A 23,506-nucleotide genomic window follows, 5' to 3' on the forward strand; every position below is an offset into this window, starting at 1 on the left:
CTTATGTTGGGCTGCAATGTGTAAGCAAAGGTAGAGAAGAACTGAACGACATTCAGCTAGCACAAACCCAAGCCTGAGAACAAAGTATACAAGCGACGGAAAAAAGCATTAAAATTCATCGAAAGGAGGGCAAAAGCAAAGCCACGAAGCATAACAAGGAGTACTTATTCACTTACGACTAAATTGTAAAAGACAGTCCACATGAATCCTTATTCCACATAGTAGCTCCATCAAAACCAGAATCAAATCACATCAAAAACATGTCCCAGAAAATCACAGATCATGGTATCGCACGAGAAGTCAAAGCAACATCTACCCAAGATACCCAGTCGATTGGTAAATATTGAAATCTCCTGTTGACACTGTTGTAGCGCTATCGCCTAGCGTACATCTTAACACATTACGGTGCAGATTTTGGAAGTCAGTCGACGCCCTCGGCGGATTTCTGGATGAGCACGACACCCAGGGTGATGGCAGAGGCATAGAGGGCGTTGGGCACCCTGCGCACCACCTTGTCGACGCCGAGGACGCCCTCTTGGTCGCCATGGCTAGCGCGGACGCGACGACTAGTGTGATGGCGAGCTTCATATTGATCGAGCACAGCGAGTCCGCGGTTAGCTTCCAAATGAACTCGGCGAACTCCCGGTCCAGGAGCCCATCCAGGTTGACATCATACTCCTGCATGTTTCAAGAACCAAGCCTATAAAACACTCAAAAGTTACCTGCAGTAGCTAAATCAATGGGGAATTTGAGAAGAAAAATATTTGCTTTCATTGCACACCACTGACTCCCTGGAAACAGGGAGTATTGTGCTATTTCTGAATTCTAGGATGCATCCTAGCAAGGCTTAGTACGCCATAAAAGAAAATGCACAGTTGTCCTCAGTATTCTAAAAAAATACACCATAATAAGGTAACTAAAGTACTAAATACAGAAACCAAGAAAACTTTGTTTTCAGTATTAGGAACAGCTGGAAGAACACAATATTCAATCGGATATTAGGAACAGCTGGAAGAACACAATATTCAATCGGCCAAACTGGAAAAAAAATTAACGGAAGGAAGGGAAGGGAATATTGTGATTACATTCATCATGGCCTTGAGCTTCTCCTTGGATAGGGGGTCGTGGTGCGGCCCAGGTAAGTACTTGTTGATGTCACTGCCCCTAATAAGAGGGGGAAACTAATCAGAAATAGCTGATTGTAGAGTATTAGAAGATGTAGGATTCTTTCGGCTGCTCTACTTGTAGACGCAGAGGATGGTGATGTAGACCTCCTCCTTGTCGCGCTCCTTGGTGTCCTTTGTGAGACGGTCAAACACCTAGTACGTGATCTTCCTCACCCGCCGCTCCTTCCACCGCCTCCTAACACCGATTCGATTCGTCTTTCATTTCCAGGAACTCATCTATTCCTGAATTCGGATCAATTCCCGAGAAGAGGCGAATCGATCGAGGAGAATGAAGAAGGGTCGGGTACCTTGGAGTTCATCTTGGAGAGACACCCAAGCTTGCCCTATTGCCGATGGTGGAGAGAGAGAGAGAGAGAGAGAGAGAGAATTCTGGTTTATCCCTAATCTAATTCCTTGGTCTATGCCCCTCTTCTCGTGGGAATTTGATGGTTTCTACGAAGCTTATGTCGTGGGTACCTAAAATGTGTTACCTAGAGACGCACCCAATTGTGCACAGGGCTAACATAACATAAATAACACCAGAAATTCTTATAAAAAAGGGGGAAAGAGATACATTGGACGTAAAAGGTATTTTAGTTGGTGGAAAAGTTAAGCTCAAACCCAAAATATACAAAATCAAATCTTTACTGCTAGTATACAACCAAGCATGATGTTGATTGTTTAACGGCACGTGCAAATGAAGAAATTTTCAATGAGCAGATCCTTACCTGAACTAGGACTGTTATTATGCTTGCATATCTGCATAGCTCTTCTTTGGTGTAGAATAAATTTATTCTGAATTTTATGTGACTATTTTCCTGGAAGCATATGAAGCCTCAAATTCAGAACTTTGTGTCCTCTTGTGTTGTCTGTCAGCAAGCAAAGCCTGACCGTGCTGGGTACCCAGGGTTGCTCCAGCCTCTTCCCGTTCCACATCAGTCATAGCAAGTAATTCTATGGATTTCATCGAAGGCTTGCCTCGGTTTGGGGCTGTAGATTGCATACTTGTGGTGGTGGACAAATTCTCCCGTTATGCTCACCTTTTGCCATTGTTTCATCCCTTCACAGCTCCCAAGGTGGCCAAGGTATTCCTAGACAACATCTATAAACTACATGGGATGCCCAATGCTATGATTTCGGATAGGGACAAGATTTTTACGAGTGTGTTTTGGTAAGAGCTCTTCCGGTTGACTGGCACGAAGTTGAAAATGAGCATTGCGTACCATCCGCAAACCGATGGCCAAACAGAGCGTGTTAATCGGTGCTTAGAGACATTTCTTCGCTGTTTTGTCAGTGCTTGTCCCAGTAAGTGGAGTTCTTGGCTGTCCTTAGAAGAGTATTGGTACAATACATGCCATAATTTAGCTGTCGGACGATCGCCCTTTGAAGTATTATATGGCTTTCCACCAAGGCATTTTTGCATTGATCCTGCAGTGACAAGTACAACACGTGATTTGGAAGAATGGCTTATCCATCCATCCCGTCTTTCATGTTTCATAGCTCAAGAAGGCCGTGGGAGCTAAACATGTTTTGTTGGAGGAGCTTTCGGAGGATCAACAAGGTCTGCAAATTCCACTCCATGGTCCGGAATGGACGAGTTAGTTAGCGAGTGGGCCATAGACCAGCTGTACTGGTGAAGGTATAATCCGGACGAGACCTGAGAGGAGAGGCATGGAAAATATTGTAGACACTTGACTTCTTCCCCAATCTAATTCCTCTCTTCTCCATCTCTCTGTTCTTCCATTCTTCCTTCCTGTGCTATTGCTGATGCCTCTGTTACTATCTGAAACTCTGATCCTTCCTCTGTTGCGTCCCGGTTGCTAACACAAACATACTTGTTACTCTGGGCCAACAAAAAGGCAATATGTTAAGCCTAGAAACTATCCTGTATTAAGAACGAACGTCATCACAGTCTGTGGGATTACAACGGTTATTTCCCAGCCATTTTTACATATGTGCCATTCAGATGCCAGTCACCTGTAACTTTAAGTACATCATTCTCTATCAGACTTTCAGCCTATCACACAGCAGCAAGCAATGTGAGTATATCCCTGAGCCAGTAGTGTGCATCAAGGCGAAACCTCCAGCACCTTGAGCGATTCAGGTGACTGGTTCATTCCCTCTGCCTGCCCACCCGGACGTCCTGCAGGAGCATGAGCCCGATGGAGAAGACGGTGGCGAGCAACGACGTGGGTACCTTCTCTACCGCGCCCCTAATCCTCGGCACCTGCATGCCAGCTTTCTTGGCCGTTACGGCAAGCAACGGTGCACCCATGATTGAGACTGCGGCCTTGTTCACGAAGACGAGGCGCAAGTCCTTCTCGACCCACGTCAAGATCAGCTCCTGGAACTCCGTGAATGATATGCCATTCTTGGCGAGGTACTCCTGCAGTTGCAGTCAGAGAGAACAAGCAGCAAATAAGTTGTTGAACACATTGCACCTCGACGATGCGACGAATATAGCTTCGCTCCATCACCCCGCTCGCAGCCGGCAACAGCACCTGACGGAGCACCACCCACCTCCCGGCTGTGGTCCTGTCTCAAATTTTTCTCTCGAGCATAATCTAATGGATAGGTGGAGAATATACATGGTGGCGTGGGGGGGGGGGGGGGGGTTAGGATTCTAATGGGCCAGTATGAACGGTGGATCTCATTTGGGACACGCTTCCGGACGGCCCAATTTGGATGGGCGAACGAGCCTAAGCTTTCGTCTGCCAACCAAACCTAAGCTTTCGTCTTGCACATGACTTGCAGTTAAGCAGGGTGATAATTGCCTCCGACTGTTTTACAGTGATCCGGGATATTCATCAAGATTGCAGAGAAGTGCATAGCACAATTGTCCGGGAGATAAAGAGAAGGCAAATTAACTTTGAAGAGATCCAAGTCAAGCATGAATACAGAGAGAACAACTTCGAAGCTCACAATATTGCTAGGAGTGTGTTGAATTTTGGCATTGGGCACCATGTCTGGTTTATGTAGCCTCTGCGTTTCGCCAATGTAAGAATATTTATTAATCAGTAAAAGAGACTGAGCCTTTCCTCTCTCAAAAAAAAGTAGCACTAGGTGGTACAACGACAATATTTTACACGCTTCATAATCTTCAACGCCTGAGAACGAGATGCAACAATCAATAACGCGAGCGGGATTAGAGGATGGGTTGATTGAGGGACTTCTTTGTCGTCGGACTTAGAAAAGGTCATAGGGAGGGAGGGAGGCCCGGCGGAAGACGACCGGTGAGTGGTGTTTGGGCGGGATGAGCGGAGATGGCTCGACAGAGTCGGGTTAGCACAGTGGTGGGCGGTGGTGGAAGCGTCGTTAGAGATGGGTGGAGTGGAGGGAGGCGAGTGAGCAAGCAGGGTTATGAGCCAACGGGTGGTTGAAGACAGAGAAGAGTATGGGAGGTGGACAATTAACGGCTCACAAATGTTGCCTGAAAAAATTGAAAAAACAGCATCTTTAGTTTAGCATCGCCCATATTTTTATCATAAATCTAATTGGTGGTTCTCTACAGGCGTACACAACAACTGCTCCTGCCGTCCTCCCCTCGCTGGGCTGCCGCGCCGCCCGCCGGAGCGCGGCGGCCATCGGACGACCGGTACGTTGTATAATCACCAATCCACTATGTTAAAGAAGAAGAAAATTTGCTCCGAGCCGTACCTTCATTTTGTCAGCGACGGTCTTCATGTTGGGAGGTTCCTTGTGAGGGCCGATCAATTGCTTGTTGATTGAACTGACGAAACGTGTAACCGAGACGAGGAAGCGACGTCAGTACAGACAGAATGGCATAAACGTTCTGCATTTTTTTTAAAAGATTTTCGAGATTTCTCTCCCAGCTTTCCATCAAGGACACCGTCCGAAAACAAAAATAGACGGTCCTGTATTGAAAGCATTAAGCAATGTGATATCTCACTTGTAAACAATGAGGGTGGCGACGTGGAGGGAGTTGACGTCGAGGAGGTTCGTGTTCTTGTCGGCCAAGTCGTTGAAGACTTCCCGGCAAATTCTTTCGACGTCCAACTTGCCTGCAAGCGGCATACATCATCAGACTATACACGATGGATTGGCGAATTCGTCTCTCAGCCATTATCATCAGGAAATGATCTATCTCTTAAAATTTCACCAAAACGAGCAGAAAAAGAGAAGGGAGGAGAAAAGCAAAAGATTGCAGAAGCGGTGAGGCGAATTGCGTGTGCAAGGGAAGGAAACGCGGCTACCGCGTGCTCTGTCCCAGGCGCGGCCGAAGAAGTTAGACATTGTTTGTCCTCTCGATCGGCGCCGGGGGAGAACCCACACGAGTAGAGAGAAGAGAAGGCTTGGTCTGCATATTTAAGTGGCGGAAATGGAACGCCATTTGATTAGGTTCTGGATGAAGAAGTCGCTTGCAGGAAAGGTCAGAATCTGCAAGTTGTGAACCGGTGACAATCTGGATTCCTTCCTTACTTGGAGGAACTTGGTCAGAATCAGCAAGTTGTGAACCTGGGAAAGACTACATCCGGTTGCTTTTCAACTCCCGTTGATGCAACGTTGGCCAAAGGTCCAAAACAACATGATATATTACAACTGGCTACCATAGAGAAACAAGGTTAAAAGAAGCAACCCTACTGGATGCATCTTGAATTACATGGAGCTCGAATTTTACTGCTTTATACATACTAGTACTACATTCTTGTCATATTCATGACTAGTACCAACTACTGCGTTTGGAATATGATTTCCGTGATCATCACCTGCTAATGGTGGTTACACCTCAAACCCACTGTTTGTGATGCTTAAACAAAATATTGTCTTCAAAGTAATCCCCAGGTATCACCGAATAACACCCCTACAGATTATCCTGCAGAAAGATGACAGGTTTAAGCAAGTTGTGGATAAAAGCCAAATACACAATCTAGTAGTAAAATATGAGTATACCATACTCCTATCATGGTTTAATTCAGGAGATGGAGAGCAGGAATGCAGGATTACCTAAAGAAAATTTTCAACTAATAGATGTATCTTTATTTTGACTTTTGAGCGAGCAATGAAGCTGTGCAAAACGTTGAATGATTAATTATACACTCTCATTCTTGTTGAATAATTCAGATGTGGCACCAAACAGCAATTAAGTATCCACAAAAAGAATTACGCTAGAATTTTTTATTAAATGGCCATGGTTAATAAGGCATTCAGCGTAGCAAAAGGTCAGGCAGAAGCCGAAATTGCAGGTCAGCTGTGCACCATGACATTCATGAAACCACAGGGCAAAGGAACATAGGGTCATGAAGAATCGTAGTAAAAAACTTCAGTCAAGTAGACATGGCTGCAGCGCTTCACTTGACAGGCTAAACAGCCGAATCAAGTGGCCAAAGAGTGCCAACGAAGCAATAACAAATGATGTAGAAAAATAATTAAGCAGTCTAACGCAAAGAAAAACAAAATGCTGTTTAGAGCGCACAGTTCATAAACCCTCAAAACAAGCTGAACCTATAGCATGAGACATGAGATACGATAGACTCATAGACAGTTAAAATCTCAGCTCCAATCACTGATTCTATATCTGAAATTAGCAGAGTTAGAAAGGCAGGTACAGACCAAGCCCATGTAGACAGATATTAACGAATCCAAGTTAGAGAAAACACACAGGAAAAATGATTTGGCCACGGTGGTGAGGGGGCGATTTGGCGGCGGATGCGGGAGCGGGACGGGTGGGGTTGGCGCGTCGGTGGCGGATGCGGGAGCGGGAGGGACGGGGCTGGCGCGTCGGCGGCGCCCACCACGGTGGTGAGGGGGATGAACGGGGGTGGGGCCGGCGCACGATTGTGTCGATTAGACAGACAAATTACTACCGTACCATTGGATGATATATGGGTAATTTTAACAAAATTATCGTAATTACTAAAATATACAATTACGTAAATGATCAAATTAAATTTATACTAACTCCTACCTCTAAGTAGTATAGAACACTGTAAAAAAGCTCTTTTACTAAGCAGAGTCCCTTGCTTCAGGTTCAAAGGTTGAACCTCTGTTGCCCCCTGCAAGCATTAGGCCATAATCAAGTGGCTTTCCTCTCTCTCTTTTTTCCGAGTACAAGTTGAACATACCCACACTAACGCACAACATGCACGTGCCCATACGCACACCCAAGTGGGTGCGCCCTAGCATACTAGCTATAGCCCGGGTGGGCATGATCCCCCACTATTTTCTCTCTCATATTTTGCCATAATCAAGTCATTGACAGTGCTTTCTTCTCTCCTTTTTTTTTGACAGGAGCTTTCTTCTCAGTTCTCTCTCTCAAAGGAGCTTTGATTTCGTGAAATACTGGTGGGCTGGCCCATGCATATTTATGATTTGAGTCAAATTAGGCCTTTTAGCCCACATGAGCAAGGCGCAGTGTAGACGCTGGCACACAAAACTCCTGTCCCTCCGTACCAAGCGGAGGAACCGCCTATGCCATTGTTCTTACATCTTACCACACAGCATTTCCGCAAACTGTTTCTGTTGCTTTGATTTCGATTTTGTTCAGTTTTATGTTTCAAAGGAAAATGGATCAAGCTACTACGTCGATTTGCTCGTCTAGTAACAACGGTTAGTTTCTGATCGACTCTTGTTCTTCGCTGTCTCTGACCATTTGCCGTTTCCACCTCTTTTCCTTTTGGGTAAAGGGAGAGATCAAGAACACGGATGATTTTGATACATGACTGTGTGATGATGCGTTTATCTTTCTTTTTTTTATTGTAATTTTGCAACCGGGATGCGAGAGGAAACGGGGGAGGAGCAAGTTTCGTCTGATCTACAGGCGCTGAAGAGGCTCTATGGGTTGCTTCAGAGGGGTCCGGCAGATGAAAATGTAAGAAAAGATTGATGTCTTCACTGCTATTTCTTGTGAGAGAGCAAGTCAAAGATAGATTCAGTTTTTTAAGTAGAAACCGGTGTTCTGATATATCTGGAGAACGAAGGATTGAAGATCAGGCATGCTAAACCAAAAGCAATCGTTCTACTTTCAAAATCTAACTGCAAGGATGAGGCGAATTGAAGCAGAGAGTGAAACAACTTACATGACAGAGTTACAATATTTTGTTGTAACAAAATATGTTAGCAAATTGGACGCACAGGCACAGCATCTCGAATTTAATTTGTTCTTACATTTGCGCAGCTAGATGAGACATCCAAGGCTCTTATGATGAGGATGCTAGATGATGCCACCCAGCAGGCTCTCCTGAGGCAGGCAAAGGTAATTTGTTTTCGTGTCATTAATTGTAGAGTGCATCACTTGACCTTCATCTCCCTAGGTATTGCCGTACTGATCAACTGCTAATGCTAATCAACAGAAAATTTGCCTTTCTGCAGATGCTATCAGGTTCCCTAATGTCTCCTGCGCTGGAGAGGAAACTCTCAATCCGATCAGATCGCCGGACACGCGACGCCGAGCCACGCCTGAGCCTTAACCCACGAGCCTCACCCAGCACCAGCCTCCACTCAACTCTGTCAAGCCGAGAGGGCCGTCACGTCCACGGCCATCGCCATGCAGCAGAAGAACCTCTCCTTGCCACGCCTCGCGTCCAACCGCTCGTCAAGAATTGCAATGCCGCCGCGACACCATCCAAGTCGAGAGCAGCGGCATTCCGGCCTCGGCCTCCACCGTTTGTCCGTAGCTGCGATGTCGCAACATGGCACGACGACCGGAAACACTGGGGACGACGACCGCAGGGACAGGACGCGCCACAGCTCCGGCCGTGGTGTCCAATCCTCACTGGAGAGCAGCAGCAAGCGGTACTCCGTCTCCCGGGAGCTTTCTCAGGGGCGGCCACGGCTCCATGGCCGCGCCACGACGCGACGCGTGGGAGCAGAAGATTCCTCGATGGGCCGTTTCGGTAGACTGGACTCTGGTTGTCCGTGAGCATGATGTCGATGTCGCGTCGTGGCTCGGAGCGAGTTGGACGAGGCGTGGGCGTGGCTAAGCCGAGACACTCGTCCTCAACCTCGAGCAACGCGGCAGTCACGCCACGCGGCCGTATCACGCCGAACCGGGAGCTCATGGATTGCTGCCTACGCCGAGCCGAAGAAGAAGAGAGCCCTCCGCGGCGACGGAGAAATGATTGCGCCGTCTCCAGCGCGTGCTGGTCAAGCAGCAGGCCGTGGCGAACGCTGAACCGGATCGACTCCGGCAGCACGTACAGCAGCAGCTCAACTGGCACCCCCAGCTCGTTTCCCCCCACGGTGTCGCCGGCGTCGAGCGCTTCTGCTTCCTACTCCTCCTCACCGGCGTCGCGCCAGGGCAGTGCGCGGCCGGCGTATGCATTTGATGTGTCAGGCTCGTTGAGCAGCCGCCGCCGCCGCCGGGAACACAAGGAGAGGCGTGAGGGACGACTGCGGAGGTTCAAGAACAAGATCTCCATGGTGTTCCACCACCGCCGTGACCATCACCACCACCACCACTTCGGGCGCGGCAAGGAGGGCCGTCCAGGAGGGACCGCCGCGCCCACCACCGCATGTCGCCGTGGAGGTATCTCGGGGGAGTGTTCCACCGCACGACAGACCGGGAGAAGAAGACCACGAGCCGGACGGTGGTAAGCGTGCAGGCGAAGAGGCGCGGCGGCGGGCACACGCACAAGCTGTTCGAGGCGATGCTGCAGCACTTGTGGGGCATGCGGAGGGCATCGGCAAGCGTCAGGATGAGGAGGACAGGCAGCCGGGTGCAGGTAAAGAAGACGCATTGGTGGCAGCGGCTAAGGCGACGGCGTGGCCGGGCGGAGGTGGCGGCGGGCGGCAGGCAACGACACCTTATAGAACATGGAAAGGCAGTATAGTTGTTGTTGCAAAGTGTACTTGCCAGTTTGCCGCTGAGGATGCTTTCTTGTGCTGCTTCTGGTACACTTTTCATCAGATTATGGTTTGTTGTTGTATCAATACATGCTCATTGTGAATAATTTCAGCAATTTTTCCCCTGTTAATATATAAACATGATGTACCATTATCAAACAAGCTCATATTGTAGCATATCATGACAGATCGAACAGCAACACCAAAAATTTCATTCGCTCAACAAAAAAAAAATCATTTTCACCCAAACTTCTTTCTGAGAACCACTGCCAGTTTCTACAGTTGCTTGTGGAGGTTTCACTCTTATGAATTTGCAGCTCTGATATAAGAAAGGCTACGCATATATATGAACCAGCGACACAAGATATATAATCAACAAAATTAGTTTGTTTGGAAAGACAGCTAAAAAACAACAATTCCTCAAAAGAATGAAGAAAAACAATATTTACCAATACCAAATCATCACCAAGTTCTGATAGTACCAGATAGGGTTGCTGCTAAACTGCAGCAGCTTATTCAGTGATTAAGGACATGTAATTACAGCTAAAAGTGACAAACCATTTATTACCACTCTCTGATATAAATAAATAGATAGATAATACAAGGCTGCGATCATATTTTAGGGCACATCAACGTTCAGTTCTTCACAGTGGTGACATGCCTCAGAAGCATTTGAATGACTTCTGGGGAGATACTTGCGGCCTGTTGATTGAGTTGTTCGATTTTTACTGCTGTCTCTTGCTCAAGACGTTTAACATTTGCACCAGAGTCACCGCTGCTCTGGAAACAACAAAAACATAGAACTGAGATTGTGTGATCTTACAAACCGATGAGCAGGATGGGTTGATGTACATACCTCTGCAACCTTCCTCTGGAATTCAGCCTCCATCTGGGCACGGTATTCAGCTATTTCCCTCTCAGCCTCCTCTTTTGCTTGCCTAAGCCTTGCCGACTTAGCTGTTGAACACAGAAAACAGCCAAGTTTACACTGCAGTCTATTGAAAAAGGGGTAAAGCAGATCCTTTTGCCTTTGAGTTTCATAATTGCTGATATTATCCATAAAAGTTCAAGAAACATTTCTACAGCAAATGCTTTGCAATGGAACACATCTGGCTAACCGGGCAAAGGAAACTAAACTTTCAACTATTTTTTTCGACTCAGATTGCTATATGCAAATTTGTATATCAAGTTGATGTGTGACTTTGGGGTGAGATGATATGGCCTAACAAGTAAAAGACCACTCTACTTTGGATAAATGTATAGATCTCACGGAATGCCAAAGGCAATTTTACAAACTAGATGGATTTTGCTACAGTTCGCAATTGAACAACATGAACCTTCATCTGCATTGTGAATATGCCTACAAACATTAATTGATTGAAAAAACTACAAGAAAGAATGCTCTTATGCACAAGGTACTTGCTCTCTAATGCTATGCTTCATTTGTAACGACTTGTAGCATTACCAGCCCTAGCTGCATTTACAATCTGCTGAGCCTCTTGCTCTGCAGCCAACAACTGCTGAATTCCACTCTGGCGCCTGTTCGCGTCCATCTTTCAGCTGCAGTATGAAGGACCGGAATTCAGAATCCATAATACATAACAGATGAAAGCGTCGTTAGATTGCCAATTAAGAAACACCACTTATGATACATAGAGGAGAAGCATGTCACTACATTATGTCAAATGGGGAACTCAGTTGAACCCACAAAAATGCGGAAAATAAACCGATATTAGTACTCCTAGACGAATCGTACTAACATAGGGCATCCTAACCACGGCTCATAGCAAAGGGAAAATTCTGCAGAACAAAACAAGCGATCCGTCCAAGCAAGCTGGGGCAACCAACAAAGAAGGAACCAACTCAATCCAGGATGGATCTTCACTCCGCGCAAGCCCAGAGGGTGATGAGGACGACGAGGACGCCTACGGGAGAAGGAAGAGGGATGAGGTTGCGGTGCAACGATACCTGGACCTGCCGATCTGGATCGAGGGTGTTGGCGTGGAGGGCGGGGAAGAACCTGGGGACGGAGCGCTGCTGCCGCTGCAGATGTCGTCGGAACTCTTTTTAAGATCTGGATATCTGAATCATATTAATATTTGAAAGCAACAGAAAACAAAACGATTGAAAAATGAAAATCCACGGAAAAATTAAAAGCAGGAAAGAGTAAAAGTGGGCCCATTTCTACAACATACTACGGGCCGTTGGTGTGCCAATTGGGGCATTTATTTGCACGCTTCCTAATCTTCAGGGTTTTGAAAGCGAGATGCATCCATCAGAAGACGAAAAACGTCGGCAGGTTAGTGAGAGGGGCTCATCTGTGATCGGACTTAGGTACTGTTTATTTCAGTTTTGGATCATGTTTTTCGGATTTTACAATTCGAAGCTGAAATAAATAGACAGCTTTTAGTTATAGTTTTTTAAAATTTGCTTGTTGAATTGTGGGAATCTGAGAAGCTGGTTTTTCTCAGTTTTTGATAGATTGTGAAAGTCCAATTTACTAAACTGTTCATAATTTTTTTTAGAATCTATAACTTAAAAGCTTTTCATAATCTAGCTTTTACAATCCAGTTTTTCACAATCCAGCTTCTATAAGTTACTTTTCAGAATATCTAGCTGAAACAAACAGGCCCTTAGAAAAGGTTCAGGGGTGAGGCTGACTCGACGAGGAGTCGGGTGCTAGAGCGGAGCGGTAAGGCGACGAGAGTGCCGTTGGTTGTGGGCGTGGATGATGACCGGTGGACTAGTGTTGGGACGGAGAAGGCAAGTACATTGGATTAGTGCGGCGACGAGAGCGCTGACAGAGATAGGTGGAGGAGAGTAGGAGGCAAGGCGAGCACGCGAGTTGTTAGAGATGCGTGTAGGTAGGTGGGCGGGTGAGTTGTTCATGTCAGCACGCGTAAGAAGAAGAATCGGTCGAAGAAAAAAGAAGAGAAGAGGGCCATCCAAGAAAAATTCAACGACTGTCGTTTCTTGATTGAGAAGAAACTTTTGTGAGTAAAATTTAAAAATCTAAAAATATTTTAATATATATTAAAAAAACTACAACTTATAGTGCTCATTTAAAAAATCTATAACTATTTTAACATATATTTAAAAAACTATAACTTTCTCACAATAAGCTCAACTGTCATCCTCTAACAATGTGTGTGTCCACGGTTAATTCTCTTATTACATACATACCATAGAGGATGATGGTAGTTTCACGGTGAGAAATTTATAGTTTTTTATAATTTATGTCAAAATAGATTTTTAAAATGAACATTGGACATTTTTTTTTGATATATGTCAAAATAGTTATATATTTTTTAAAAATTACTTAATTTTTTTTGCACTGAATAATAATAACATCGCCCATTTATTTGGGCCTCCAGCCCAAGCGTGCGCTAGTAGCAGGCTGACGCGGCCCATAATAGGTCTCAGCATTCTCAAGCACAGGAAACATCTCATCGTCCCCTTCCCTCGTCAAAACCCAATCCAATTCCAAACCCCTCGCCTCGCTGTTCGACAGCTACCTCCGCCCCTTCTCCTTCGCGGCCAACCACCTCTCCCCTCGCCACCCATGGCCACCGCAGCGCGCGCCATCGCCTCAGCGGTACGCCCGGCGCGGCCGCTTCTCCTGTCGCGGCGCCTCCCGTCCCCCTCCGTTCGGCCCCCGCAGCCTCTCGGCGGCGGCGGAGGTGGAACTGGGTCCGTCCGCTGCATGGCGTGGCGGCCCAACTCCTCCTACTCGCCGCTGCGGTCGGGGCAGGGCGGGGAACGCGCGCCGACGGAGATGGCGCCGCTGTTCCCCGGGTGCGACTACGAGCACTGGCTCATCGTCATGGATAAGCCAGGCGGCGAGGGCGCAACCAAGCAGCAGATGATTGATTGCTACATCCAGACCCTCGCCAAGGTCGTGGGGAGGTAATTGTTGTTCTTCTAAGTCAATCAAATCTCCCTACGAATGGAAGCTTAGCGGAAGCTGCGGAATGAGAATTGATTTTCGCTAATTGCCTGTGTGGTGGTGGTGGGTAGTGAGGAGGAGGCGAAGAAGAGGATGTATAACGTGTCCTGCGAGCGCTACTTTGGTTTCGGATGCGAGATTGATGAGGAGACATCCAACAAGCTTGAAGGTATCTGCAATGGGATAGCATCTTTGGTTTCGGTCCATGTATTTTGCGCTATACAGATCGGTACTTGCTTAACGTGATAGCACGAAAAACTAAGAATTCTATGCATGATAAGTCTCTATTGCATTCAACTAGTTGAATCCTGTGGTCTTGGTAATCCTTGCATAAACATATTTTTTGGTTTGCGCTTAGGCACTATAGTATTGTGTTCAATGGTTTATATCAGGAAAATGATGTGTTGCTCTCTAGAAGTTTACCCTGCAAATGTGTGCTGCTATAAGAATTTGCAGATATAAAAGTCTGCTGACTGTTCAGTAGATAGCCTTAATATATCACTGGTTTAGTGTGCGCTGACAATGCTTTGCGTTTTCAATAAAACAGGCCTTTCAGGTGTTCTTTTTGTGCTTCCTGACTCTTATGTTGATGCTGAGAACAAGGACTATGGTGGTAAGCTTATTGCTCACTTGTCCTGTATTTTTCTTGTTATGCTCAAGGCTGTTCATTTCATGCTAGCTGTTAATATCAATGTTCACCCAGACGCTATACATTTAGAGAATAGGCTGTGTAGACGGCGAGTACTGTAGCAACAAACATCGACATATTTATGCAAACAAATAGCACATGTTCCATACCAGTCAAATCACTGACAAAGTGGCCTACATGTAAATTGTAATGCAGTCATGCAGTAATGAACAAAGAACACTATTTCAGATCAGATAAAGTAGGCGGTAGCAGTTAGCACTTAGCCAACATTCATGTATGAGAGTACAGAGCAGTGAGCAGAGCCAAGCTTTGGCACCAAGCACCAGAAGCAGTAGCAGGCTAGCAGAAGAATACTAGAGCAGATCACACAAGTAGTAGAGTAACCGAGCAGAGCATACAAGTAGCAGATCAGATCACACAAGTACCAACCAGAGCTGAGGAGGAGCAGGTGCCTGCACGGCTGCACAGCCGAGTAGAGGAGGAGACAGGTTAGTCGCCGCCCAAGACCGTGTTGGCCGCCCAGTCCATGTACCACCATCTTTGAACGTTTATCCGGCCAGACCGTGTAGCCAGCTGATTACCCCCTAAACAGGTTAGTAGCGACTAGAAGTCGATTAGTCGGGCTACACAGCCGTTTAGGCGAACAATGGTTAATATGCCTATGTTGGCCTGGCAGAAAAGGCTCACTTTTTGATATATTGTTCCAAGTGACTATTTTTCCCAATAGGTTTTATCTATTTAGTTAGAGTGCTACTTTCTGGATCATTTTCAGTCCTGACAATTATACTTCGTTTTGTGCTCTTTGATCTAATGTAAGTGAATGGTCCTTGTTTGCAACAGGAGATATAAAAGTGCATATAGTTCTTAGCCTACTTAGGTTTTCTGTCTTCCAATGTTAAACATACAAAAACCCAGATTCCCTGATATTAGTTAGGTACTTTGACTTAGGATATTTCACTTGTTTGGAAGCCTTTCACCGTATTGAAAACCTCATGGTGCACTCATCTATGGACTATGGTTCATCGATTTTCTATAAAATGACTCATTTCCTTCGCAATTTCTTACTTGAGTTGAGCCGCTGATTAGTTATTTATGTTTCGAATCGTTCGCTGTGGTTGCTCATAATATTTTCTATCTGTGGACTGTTGTCCAAACGTCAAAACATATCTCAGGTTGTCATGAAGTTGTCTATCTTTGCAGCTGAGTTATTTGTGAACGGTGAAATCGTTCAGCGATCACCAGAGAGGCAAAGAAGGGTGGAGCCGGTGCCTCAGAGAGCTCAAGACAGACCCCGGTACAGTGACCGGACTCGCTATGTGAAACGGAGGGAGAACCAGTCTTACCGGCGATGATGTTTCCATTTCTTTTCTTGAGACAGAAGATGTCGTCGTTTCAACAAGTCTCTAAATGCAATGCAGGAGATATAGCAGCAACTCCCACAAACCACACGAGAATGGCCCCATTGTGTTTTCTGCGCTTTGTAACCTTGCATGTTTATGCATTTGGACCTGTATCTCTAGTCTATATGAACTCGATGAATGTTTCTAGCTGAGCGGATGAGTTTGACGTCTCCTCTGTCTCCCTCTCATTCAGTCCCTTTTTTGTCTGTAGTAGTAGATGGCAATGTGAAGGATTGGCTATGACCAAAAAAGAACATACTCTCAGATGACCAGGATGAAAGATCTCATTTTCGAACTCTGCCCACCCGTTTATTCTTGCACGAGCCATGACGCTTCTTCTTTTTTAATTAGGGTAAACCCACGACGCACACGACACACCACATGCAAACGCGTTTTAGACACGTTAAACTTACACAGCATGTGATCACGTATATTCCTACTGAACACATATAAGTGTACGTACCTCGTACCCAGAACTAACCTGGGAGGAATACCCGCATGGGCTGGCTCGGGCGCGTACGATGACTCTTGCCAACCGAGACGACCATATGAATACTATGGGAACTGGAATGTACTAGGTTTGTCTGTTTCAGATAACAACGTGTAGGCATCTGGACGTGGAGGATGCAACCTTGCAAGAAAATTTTATAAGATTTTTTACCGAAAGATTTTTACGAGATTTTAATCTATATATATTTTTTTTTAATCTAACCACTCATACGTGTGAGTAAGAGAAAAAGGAGAAAGAAAATAGAGCGACTTTCATAAAATTTCCTTCGTTCAGCCCCCGTGATATGTTTCGAGCAACGTGTGGTGCGGACGGGAAATCCACGATTCGCTACCTTATCCTCAGCCAGCCGCATTCCCTGCGAGACGAGACTGTGGGAGCGCTGAGGCAGCCAAGCGTCAGCCGCGCGAAAAGAGGCGAGCGTAGAAATGGCGGGCGCGACCTTCCTCTCGAGCGTGCAGCCCCCCGCGCTGCGCGGCGTCGCTGCCTCCTCTTCCGTATCATCGCCGGCGCAAAGGCACGCACACGTATGCTCCTGAACTCACAAATTTTCATTTGATTTAAGCTAAATGTGCTGTACGTTTGCGTGAATCTTGGTTTTCCTGTGCAGATGCTAGTCTGCTGCAAGGGCAACGTCGAGGGCTTTGAGACCGCGGCTCATGAAGAGCGTCTGCGATTCCGCAGAAGGGATTTCATCGGCGGCTGCGTCGGGACAACCATTGGTTTGGTACGTGATAGCGTCATCGTCCTGCTAAATTATCACTGCAGTTCTGCATTAGCACAACAGAAGTAGACAAATGTAGCATGATAAATTGCTGCCCCAGCAATCTTTTGATCACAATTGAACTTGCTTTCTGTATTGGGTTAGGAAATGATTGACGGCTCTACGAGATTCACGGGAGTGGCTACTGCTGCTGATCTCATTGAGCGTAGGCAGCGCTCTGAGTTCCAATGTAGGTCACCTCACATTGTTCTTTTCCCTTGCGTGCTATGCCATGCTTCTTACCACCATCAAAATTGAAGCCTTTGATTCTTTCTTCAGCAAGCACCAAAGACACCCTCTATACAGCCATAAAGGTGAGACACCTTAGCTCGTTATGCTCAGTGTTTTTCCTTCACCTATGACCTATCTATCGCTTCTGCTGTCTGAACTAGCGGAATTGGTAATCTTTTGAAGGCTAATCCAGAGCTCGTTCCATCTTTGTTGACCTTGGCACTGAATGATGCTATCACATATGACAAGGTCTGGTCTCTGAATGGCTTTCTGTCATTACCAGTTGGACCCTATACGTGGCAAATTTGGAAATAACTTGTGTAACCTGGCTGTTTAACTCTTCTGTAGGCCACAAAAACTGGAGGTGCAAATGGATCTATCAGGCTAGGTAGCATCTTCTGTTATTTTGTTGTTCGTTTTTGTTTTGAGGTTGCAGTGCTCAGATGAAGATAATCTAACAAGTTTCTCGGCCTTGTTCCAACAATTGGTACTTAATTTGTTAAATAAAGCCCAGAAATAAGCAGACCTGAAAACAGTGGGTTCTCTGCTGCGTTGGATCTGCTAGTTGAAGCCAAAAAGGAAATAGACTCCAACTCCAAGGGAGGTCCAATTTCATTTGCAGATCTGATCGCATTTGCATGTGCGAAATACTTTCAGCGAAATTTTACTAGCTTTGTCAAATTTGTCAATCTTAACTAGAAGCTAGCTCTTCTGTACATTTGCAACTGTTAAATAAATATTTGTGTTTTTTACTTGCAACAGCACAATCAGCGCTGAAGAGATCATTTCTTGATGCGGCCATTGCCAAATGTGGTGGAAATGAAGAGAAGGGAAGAACCCTATACACAGCATACGGTTCAAATGGGCAGGTATTCACTGTGCCACACTGCTCCTTATGCCACATAAGAATAATGATCGCATATGTTCAGTCTGTCCACTGAACAGGCCGTAGCTTACCAATATAATCGCATATTCTTTGTGCTGATTTTATGTTTGTATGTGCCACTATAGTGGGGTCTGTTCGACAGAACATTCGGAAGAACAGATGCACAAGAACCTGATCCAGAGGGAAGGGTGCCTGTGTGGAGCACCGCTTCTGTGCAGGAGATGAAGGATAGGTTCATCGCTGTTGGGTTAGGTCCCCGTCAGGTTACAACAATTACCTTTGACCCCTTAATAAACTGTGTTATTGATCTCATCTTCCATAACACTGCAAAAACCGCAATCCAGTCTCATCGTTAACACAAGGCTCCTTTTTCAGCTCGCTGTGATGTCAGCCTTCCTCGGACCTGACCAAGCTGCTACGGAGGAACGACTGATAGCTGACCCGGATTGCCGTCCATGGGTCGAGAAGTACCAACGTAGCCGCGAGACTGTCTCCAGGACTGACTATGAAGTAAGATTCTCCATTTGTACATTCTGGCAGTGCCGCAGGATGTATTCCATTCTTGATGTCAACCTGTGCTTCTGTGTTATGTATGACAGGTTGATCTGATAACCACACTCACAAAGTTGAGCTCCCTTGGTCAGAAGATAAACTACGAGGCCTACACGTACCCTAAGCAAAAGATTGACCTGGGCAAATTGAAACTGTGATAGTTGATTGTTGGGCATCTCTTTCAGTCACATTCAAGAATCAGGAGCTTCGTGATCTAGTGCTATCCGGCTGCATAAGCTGAGTGATTTGATTTGGGCATTTGGCGGTGACGCTCATGTCTCGGCTGCCTATAAACTGTCAGAGTTCAGACATTCTTTTCCGATGGCAATTAGGACGGCCGGCTAGATGGTTAGATTCGTTGTCTGGTTTTCTTTTTCTGAACTTGAAGAATCAGACATGATTAGGAGAAGTGAGGTGTTCTGTAAACTATTTTCTTGTGCCCACGTATATGTGAAGAAGCAATCACTTCTCTCCTATTTAAAAATCCCTAATCCATGAATTATCAGACTTTTTCTGCCACGCGTCCATCTGGTTGTTCAGAGATGACTAAATGGGCTACTCGAGCCGGTATAGCATGGATCCGGCTCGGCACGGCCCAATTATGGTACGGTTCAAACGGCTCAGCTACTGTAACAGACCGTATCGTGTCGGTCCACGTGCCTCCTCTCGGCCCACGGTACGGTCCATCGGTCACCGTGCCGGGTTGGTTCGGGCACTATTTCAATCCGGTAGCACGATCGGCTCGACGGGCACGGAGCCACGAGCGGCCCGTCGACACAATCAGTCTGAAAAATAAAAAAATAGCTATAAAATTATATATATATATATAATTAGATAAAATATAGATAATAGATAAAAAATAATTACAAAATCAAAAATATATATATAAAATAGTCTCGCGTGCCGGACCGGATAGTGCCTGCTGTGCCTCCCCAGTATCCGCAACCGCCCGGCCCCATCGCCCTCACCAATCTCCCATCCCTCCTGTGGCGTCGACGCACGATGCCGGCCCCCACGCCTCGCCGCTTCGATGCCTCACCGGCCTCGACGCGCCCCGCCGACCTCCGCGTGCCATGCCTCCCTCCTCAATCCGCTCACTTCGATGACGGCCGCGGACTCTAGAGGCCATCACCGCCGACAAGTCCTCCACTTACCGCCTGCGCCTGTGCCGTGCCCCCGTGCACAAGCGTTTCTCCACTTGGATCCTCCCGTTCCTCCTCCTCGTGAGCCTCGCCTTCCTCCTCTACCTCTCCGCCCCCGCGGCACGCGTCGCTGACCTTGGATCCGACGCGTGCTCCGGTGAGAATCTGCACCCCCGCGACCCGAATCAAGTGGTTCCGGCGGCATCTTCCTCTTCTGCGATTTTCGCTTCTCCCTATGTGTTCTGCTCCCGCGATTTGACCGGCCTGGGTTCCGCTTCCTCCGATTCCTCCTGAGTCCGCCGGTGGTATGCAGGTGCGGAGATTCATAATTTCAATCCGATTTCCCTTTCCGTTCCCGCAAATTAAAATTTATTTCTTGCAGATCTGGAGGTGCAGAGATTCATAAAATTTTTTTCTGAGGGCGGTGCAGCGACCATTTTGTCAAATGATTTGTACTTTTTATTTTTGATTATGTTATGGAGTGTGAATTTTTGGCTCCCGTTGCAAAAAAAAAAAAAAAGGTTTGCAGTTTGTCTAAGAATTGGCTGTCATATATATACAATTTGATATCCTCAACGTTTCCAGCAACAGAGCTTTAAAATGCACAGCATCAACGATTGAAATGTTATCTTATTGGTAGCGATAAGATACAATGTGGCCTAGCTATAATGGCAATTAGTTACTTCTCCTGTATAGTGTATTATACTATTCATTAGTATTGTTTGATGTACATGAAAGTTTAATGTTGTTTTCCCTTTTAGATTGCATATCAAAAGGTCAGTTTGTCGTTATTGTAAATCAAGATAACCATTCTTTTATAATTTATAATTGTGGAGGTATATTGGACATCATGTACAGTGATTTACGTTTTCTATATGTATATCAAGTTGGACTCCAGAATATCGAGATTTATGTATATCAAGTTGGACTCAGAATATCGAGATTTATCTAGGTTCAAGTCTCTAATTAAATAATAGCTTTACGTTATATGGTTGAATAATAACTCTACGTTATATGTATTATCTTATGAAATTGTGAACTCATTACCGAATATCCTCCTTTATATACTTCCCACAAACAAAGTATTGACTCTTTTATATTTTAGAAGTAAAGATACACAAACAACTAGGTCGTGTCAAACATTATAGCAAATCTACCTTTGACAAAGCCAATTACCTATAGCCCATAATGACGTCGGATAGGTATACGAGGTCTGCTCTGGTCGTCATGCGCGTCATGTACCATCACCGATGCTATCATACTTATCGTTAGACCATCCAACGATATTAAATGATACAGGACGAGTCACTGTAATTTCATACCACTTCATGATCATGCCTCATTAAAGATAAGTGTCTAAGAAAGAAAAACACTCAAATAGACAATATTAAGTGAGACTTGACTAGTTATGTGAATACTTATGCGATCAGTAAAGGTTGGTTGTAGTACCTCGTTGCACGATCAACGGTTAGTCGCACGAGCTTCGCTGTGGTTGCACGTTGGGACCACGGTGCCGCACACTAACACTTTATGACACAGGGGCCATCACATGGAACACCCAATTACCTATCACACTGATAATAATGAAATATTTATCCTCTTTTTTCTTAAATCACTTGAAATTTCTTAAGGTGTTCCTTCATCCTGGCCTTATGAGTTGAATGTGTAAATAGAAATCAATGAATCAAACTGAACTGTGTTGCTGGAGCCTTCTTCAGTGCTACAGTAAGGAGAGGCGAAAAAAGAGGGCGACTTCTTCTTCGGCGGCGATCCGGCCGATTCCTCCTCCCCGGCGTCATCTCCGGCGCCGGGAGGGGAGGGAATCGGCCCGGTCTCGGCCGATCTGTATATAGGTACTAGGTTTTACTACTACCTCTAAGTTTTACCGGTGGCGTTGGTGATGATGGCTTCGTCCGGCTTCCGGGAGGGCCAGGCATCTACGACTCCACGACAGCTTTTGCTCCTCCAGCGGATCTCCGGCGATGGCGTCTGTGAAGGCGCTCTACCGGGCGACCCTTCTGGGAGGTCCGTTTTCCTCAATCTCATGCGGTGGGGTTGGTGGATATGCTTCCCCCTTTTGGGTGGACTTTATTCCGCGTCGGTGGATTTCGGTCTGACGGCGGCGGATTCCGTCTTCTTCTCTAGTGACGAAGCTGCCGATGGTTGTTTAGTGGTCTCTATGCGCGTCGATGGTGAGCTCGGCGTGCTGTCTTTTGCGGCGTTTCCAAGGGTTGGAGCTTCTTCACCGGCTTGGAAGGAGATTTCTTTCCTCACCCTCGGCGATTGTTTCTCTCGGTTCCTGGTATGGCAGCGGGGGAAGCACGGGTCGGAGGTGGAGAAGATGAACAGGAGGCCCTGTGCTACTTTTCTTTGTAATTTCCAGTTCTTGCAGGGGCCTCTTTGTAACAGCTGGGTTGTAATATCCTTTTAATATCAATATAAATCCAGCCCTTCCGCAAAAAAAAAAAAAGAAATCAATGAATCAAATAAGATCATACTTGTTCACACAAGTTGCTATATAGTCATCTTTTCATAATGGTGTTGGTCTTATCGAATACATAATCTTGTTGCCGATTAGTTATTTAGTGTTATTTTATATCATCTTCATTTGACTTCTATTACAATGTACGGACATTTAACTAGCAACAACAAAAGTGCAAGCATTCGAAAGTCTGAACTTCCCTTTCTGATTGATCAAATGGCAACAGTCTCACCGCGCATCTTTCTGCCATATAATCCCACGTTCCAACCCGTCACACCTCGACCCCGCACGCCTACTTGGGAGCACGGTTCACCTTATCGACCGGAGCTCGGTTACCGAGCTCTGGAGGTAACCGCGGTAACCGATCGAAAATTCAAAAAAATTCGGATAAATTCATTTGGTAAATTTTGAAATTTGGAAAAAAAAATCGTGATTTTAGCTGTTCGGTAACCGGTCCAAACCGACCGATTACTGAGCGATTTTTGCGATTTATCGAACGGTTTTCTCGAATTTTCTGTATTGTCGGTAACCGCTCGGTTTTCTCGATTTATCGAGTGGTTTTCTTGATTTTCAATGAAGTTCAACAAAAAAAAATCTAAAAATTATCTCAATCTTGTAAAATCAATAACTAATTCATCTGAGCTTCAAATCAAGTGAAATAAATTTTGTTGGTTTTCTTGTAACATGATCTACATGATAAAAGTATTTATACTCATAAAAAAGTTCAAAATTTTCTATGAGAAATTGTATTTGTTAAACCAAGTTAAATGCATACTTTACTCTTTGCTAATCCAAAAATTATGAAACTAATTTTGTTAGTCTTCTTACATGATCCTATGTCTTTTAAAAATACATGAACTCATGAATTAGTTATTGTAACATGCATGATTGTGTAAATGTGTTGCGACTAGATTAATTCATAACTGATCCATCACACCTCAAAAATTAGTGAAACCACTTTTATTAGTTTATTTATACT

At 45.5% G+C, this 23,506-nt stretch overlaps 4 protein-coding genes and 1 pseudogene across 5 annotated transcripts; 2 read left to right on the plus strand and 3 right to left on the minus strand.

Annotated features, from left to right (window-relative positions):
• Positions 1–214: 214 nt before the first annotated feature.
• LOC133923648 (uncharacterized) lies at positions 215–684 on the minus strand (annotated as a pseudogene).
• A 2,349-nt stretch (positions 685–3,033) lies between these two features.
• LOC133923647 (uncharacterized) lies at positions 3,034–5,520 on the minus strand. Of its 2 annotated transcripts, none has more exons than XM_062368933.1 (4): positions 5,381–5,520; positions 5,077–5,188; positions 4,824–4,896; positions 3,034–3,552 (listed from the first exon to the last, which is right to left on the minus strand). In XM_062368933.1, exons 1-4 carry the CDS (start codon positions 5,418–5,420, stop codon positions 3,280–3,282), a joined length of 498 nt encoding a protein of 165 aa, XP_062224917.1. In that variant the 5' UTR covers positions 5,421–5,520; the 3' UTR covers positions 3,034–3,279. The 2 variants fall into 2 exon arrangements, with proteins under 2 accessions (XP_062224917.1, XP_062224916.1); XM_062368932.1 differs by having other exon boundaries at positions 3,034–3,558.
• A 4,877-nt stretch (positions 5,521–10,397) lies between these two features.
• On the minus strand, positions 10,398–12,087 carry LOC133924900 (V-type proton ATPase subunit G1-like). Its single transcript, XM_062370634.1, has 4 exons — positions 11,937–12,087; positions 11,434–11,528; positions 10,825–10,925; positions 10,398–10,748 (listed from the first exon to the last, which is right to left on the minus strand). Exons 2-4 carry the CDS (start codon positions 11,519–11,521, stop codon positions 10,605–10,607), a joined length of 333 nt encoding a protein of 110 aa, XP_062226618.1. The 5' UTR covers positions 11,522–11,528; positions 11,937–12,087; the 3' UTR covers positions 10,398–10,604.
• A 1,334-nt stretch (positions 12,088–13,421) lies between these two features.
• LOC133924901 (multiple organellar RNA editing factor 2, chloroplastic-like) lies at positions 13,422–16,151 on the plus strand. Its single transcript, XM_062370635.1, has 4 exons — positions 13,422–13,874; positions 13,986–14,083; positions 14,462–14,527; positions 15,764–16,151. The coding sequence occupies exons 1-4, from the start codon at positions 13,531–13,533 to the stop codon at positions 15,913–15,915; spliced, it is 660 nt and encodes a 219-aa protein (XP_062226619.1). The 5' UTR covers positions 13,422–13,530; the 3' UTR covers positions 15,916–16,151.
• A 634-nt stretch (positions 16,152–16,785) lies between these two features.
• On the plus strand, positions 16,786–19,422 carry LOC133924902 (thylakoid lumenal 29 kDa protein, chloroplastic-like). The gene is made up of 11 exons (XM_062370636.1): positions 16,786–16,998; positions 17,082–17,198; positions 17,340–17,424; positions 17,514–17,548; positions 17,649–17,714; positions 17,814–17,853; positions 17,980–18,105; positions 18,228–18,334; positions 18,477–18,614; positions 18,727–18,861; positions 18,951–19,422. Exons 1-11 carry the CDS (start codon positions 16,900–16,902, stop codon positions 19,059–19,061), a joined length of 1,059 nt encoding a protein of 352 aa, XP_062226620.1. The 5' UTR covers positions 16,786–16,899; the 3' UTR covers positions 19,062–19,422.
• Positions 19,423–23,506: the final 4,084 nt, after the last annotated feature.

The sequence above is a fragment of the Phragmites australis genome, chromosome 7 (genome assembly GCF_958298935.1).
Source record: "Phragmites australis chromosome 7, lpPhrAust1.1, whole genome shotgun sequence".
NCBI lineage: Eukaryota > Viridiplantae > Streptophyta > Magnoliopsida > Poales > Poaceae > Phragmites > Phragmites australis.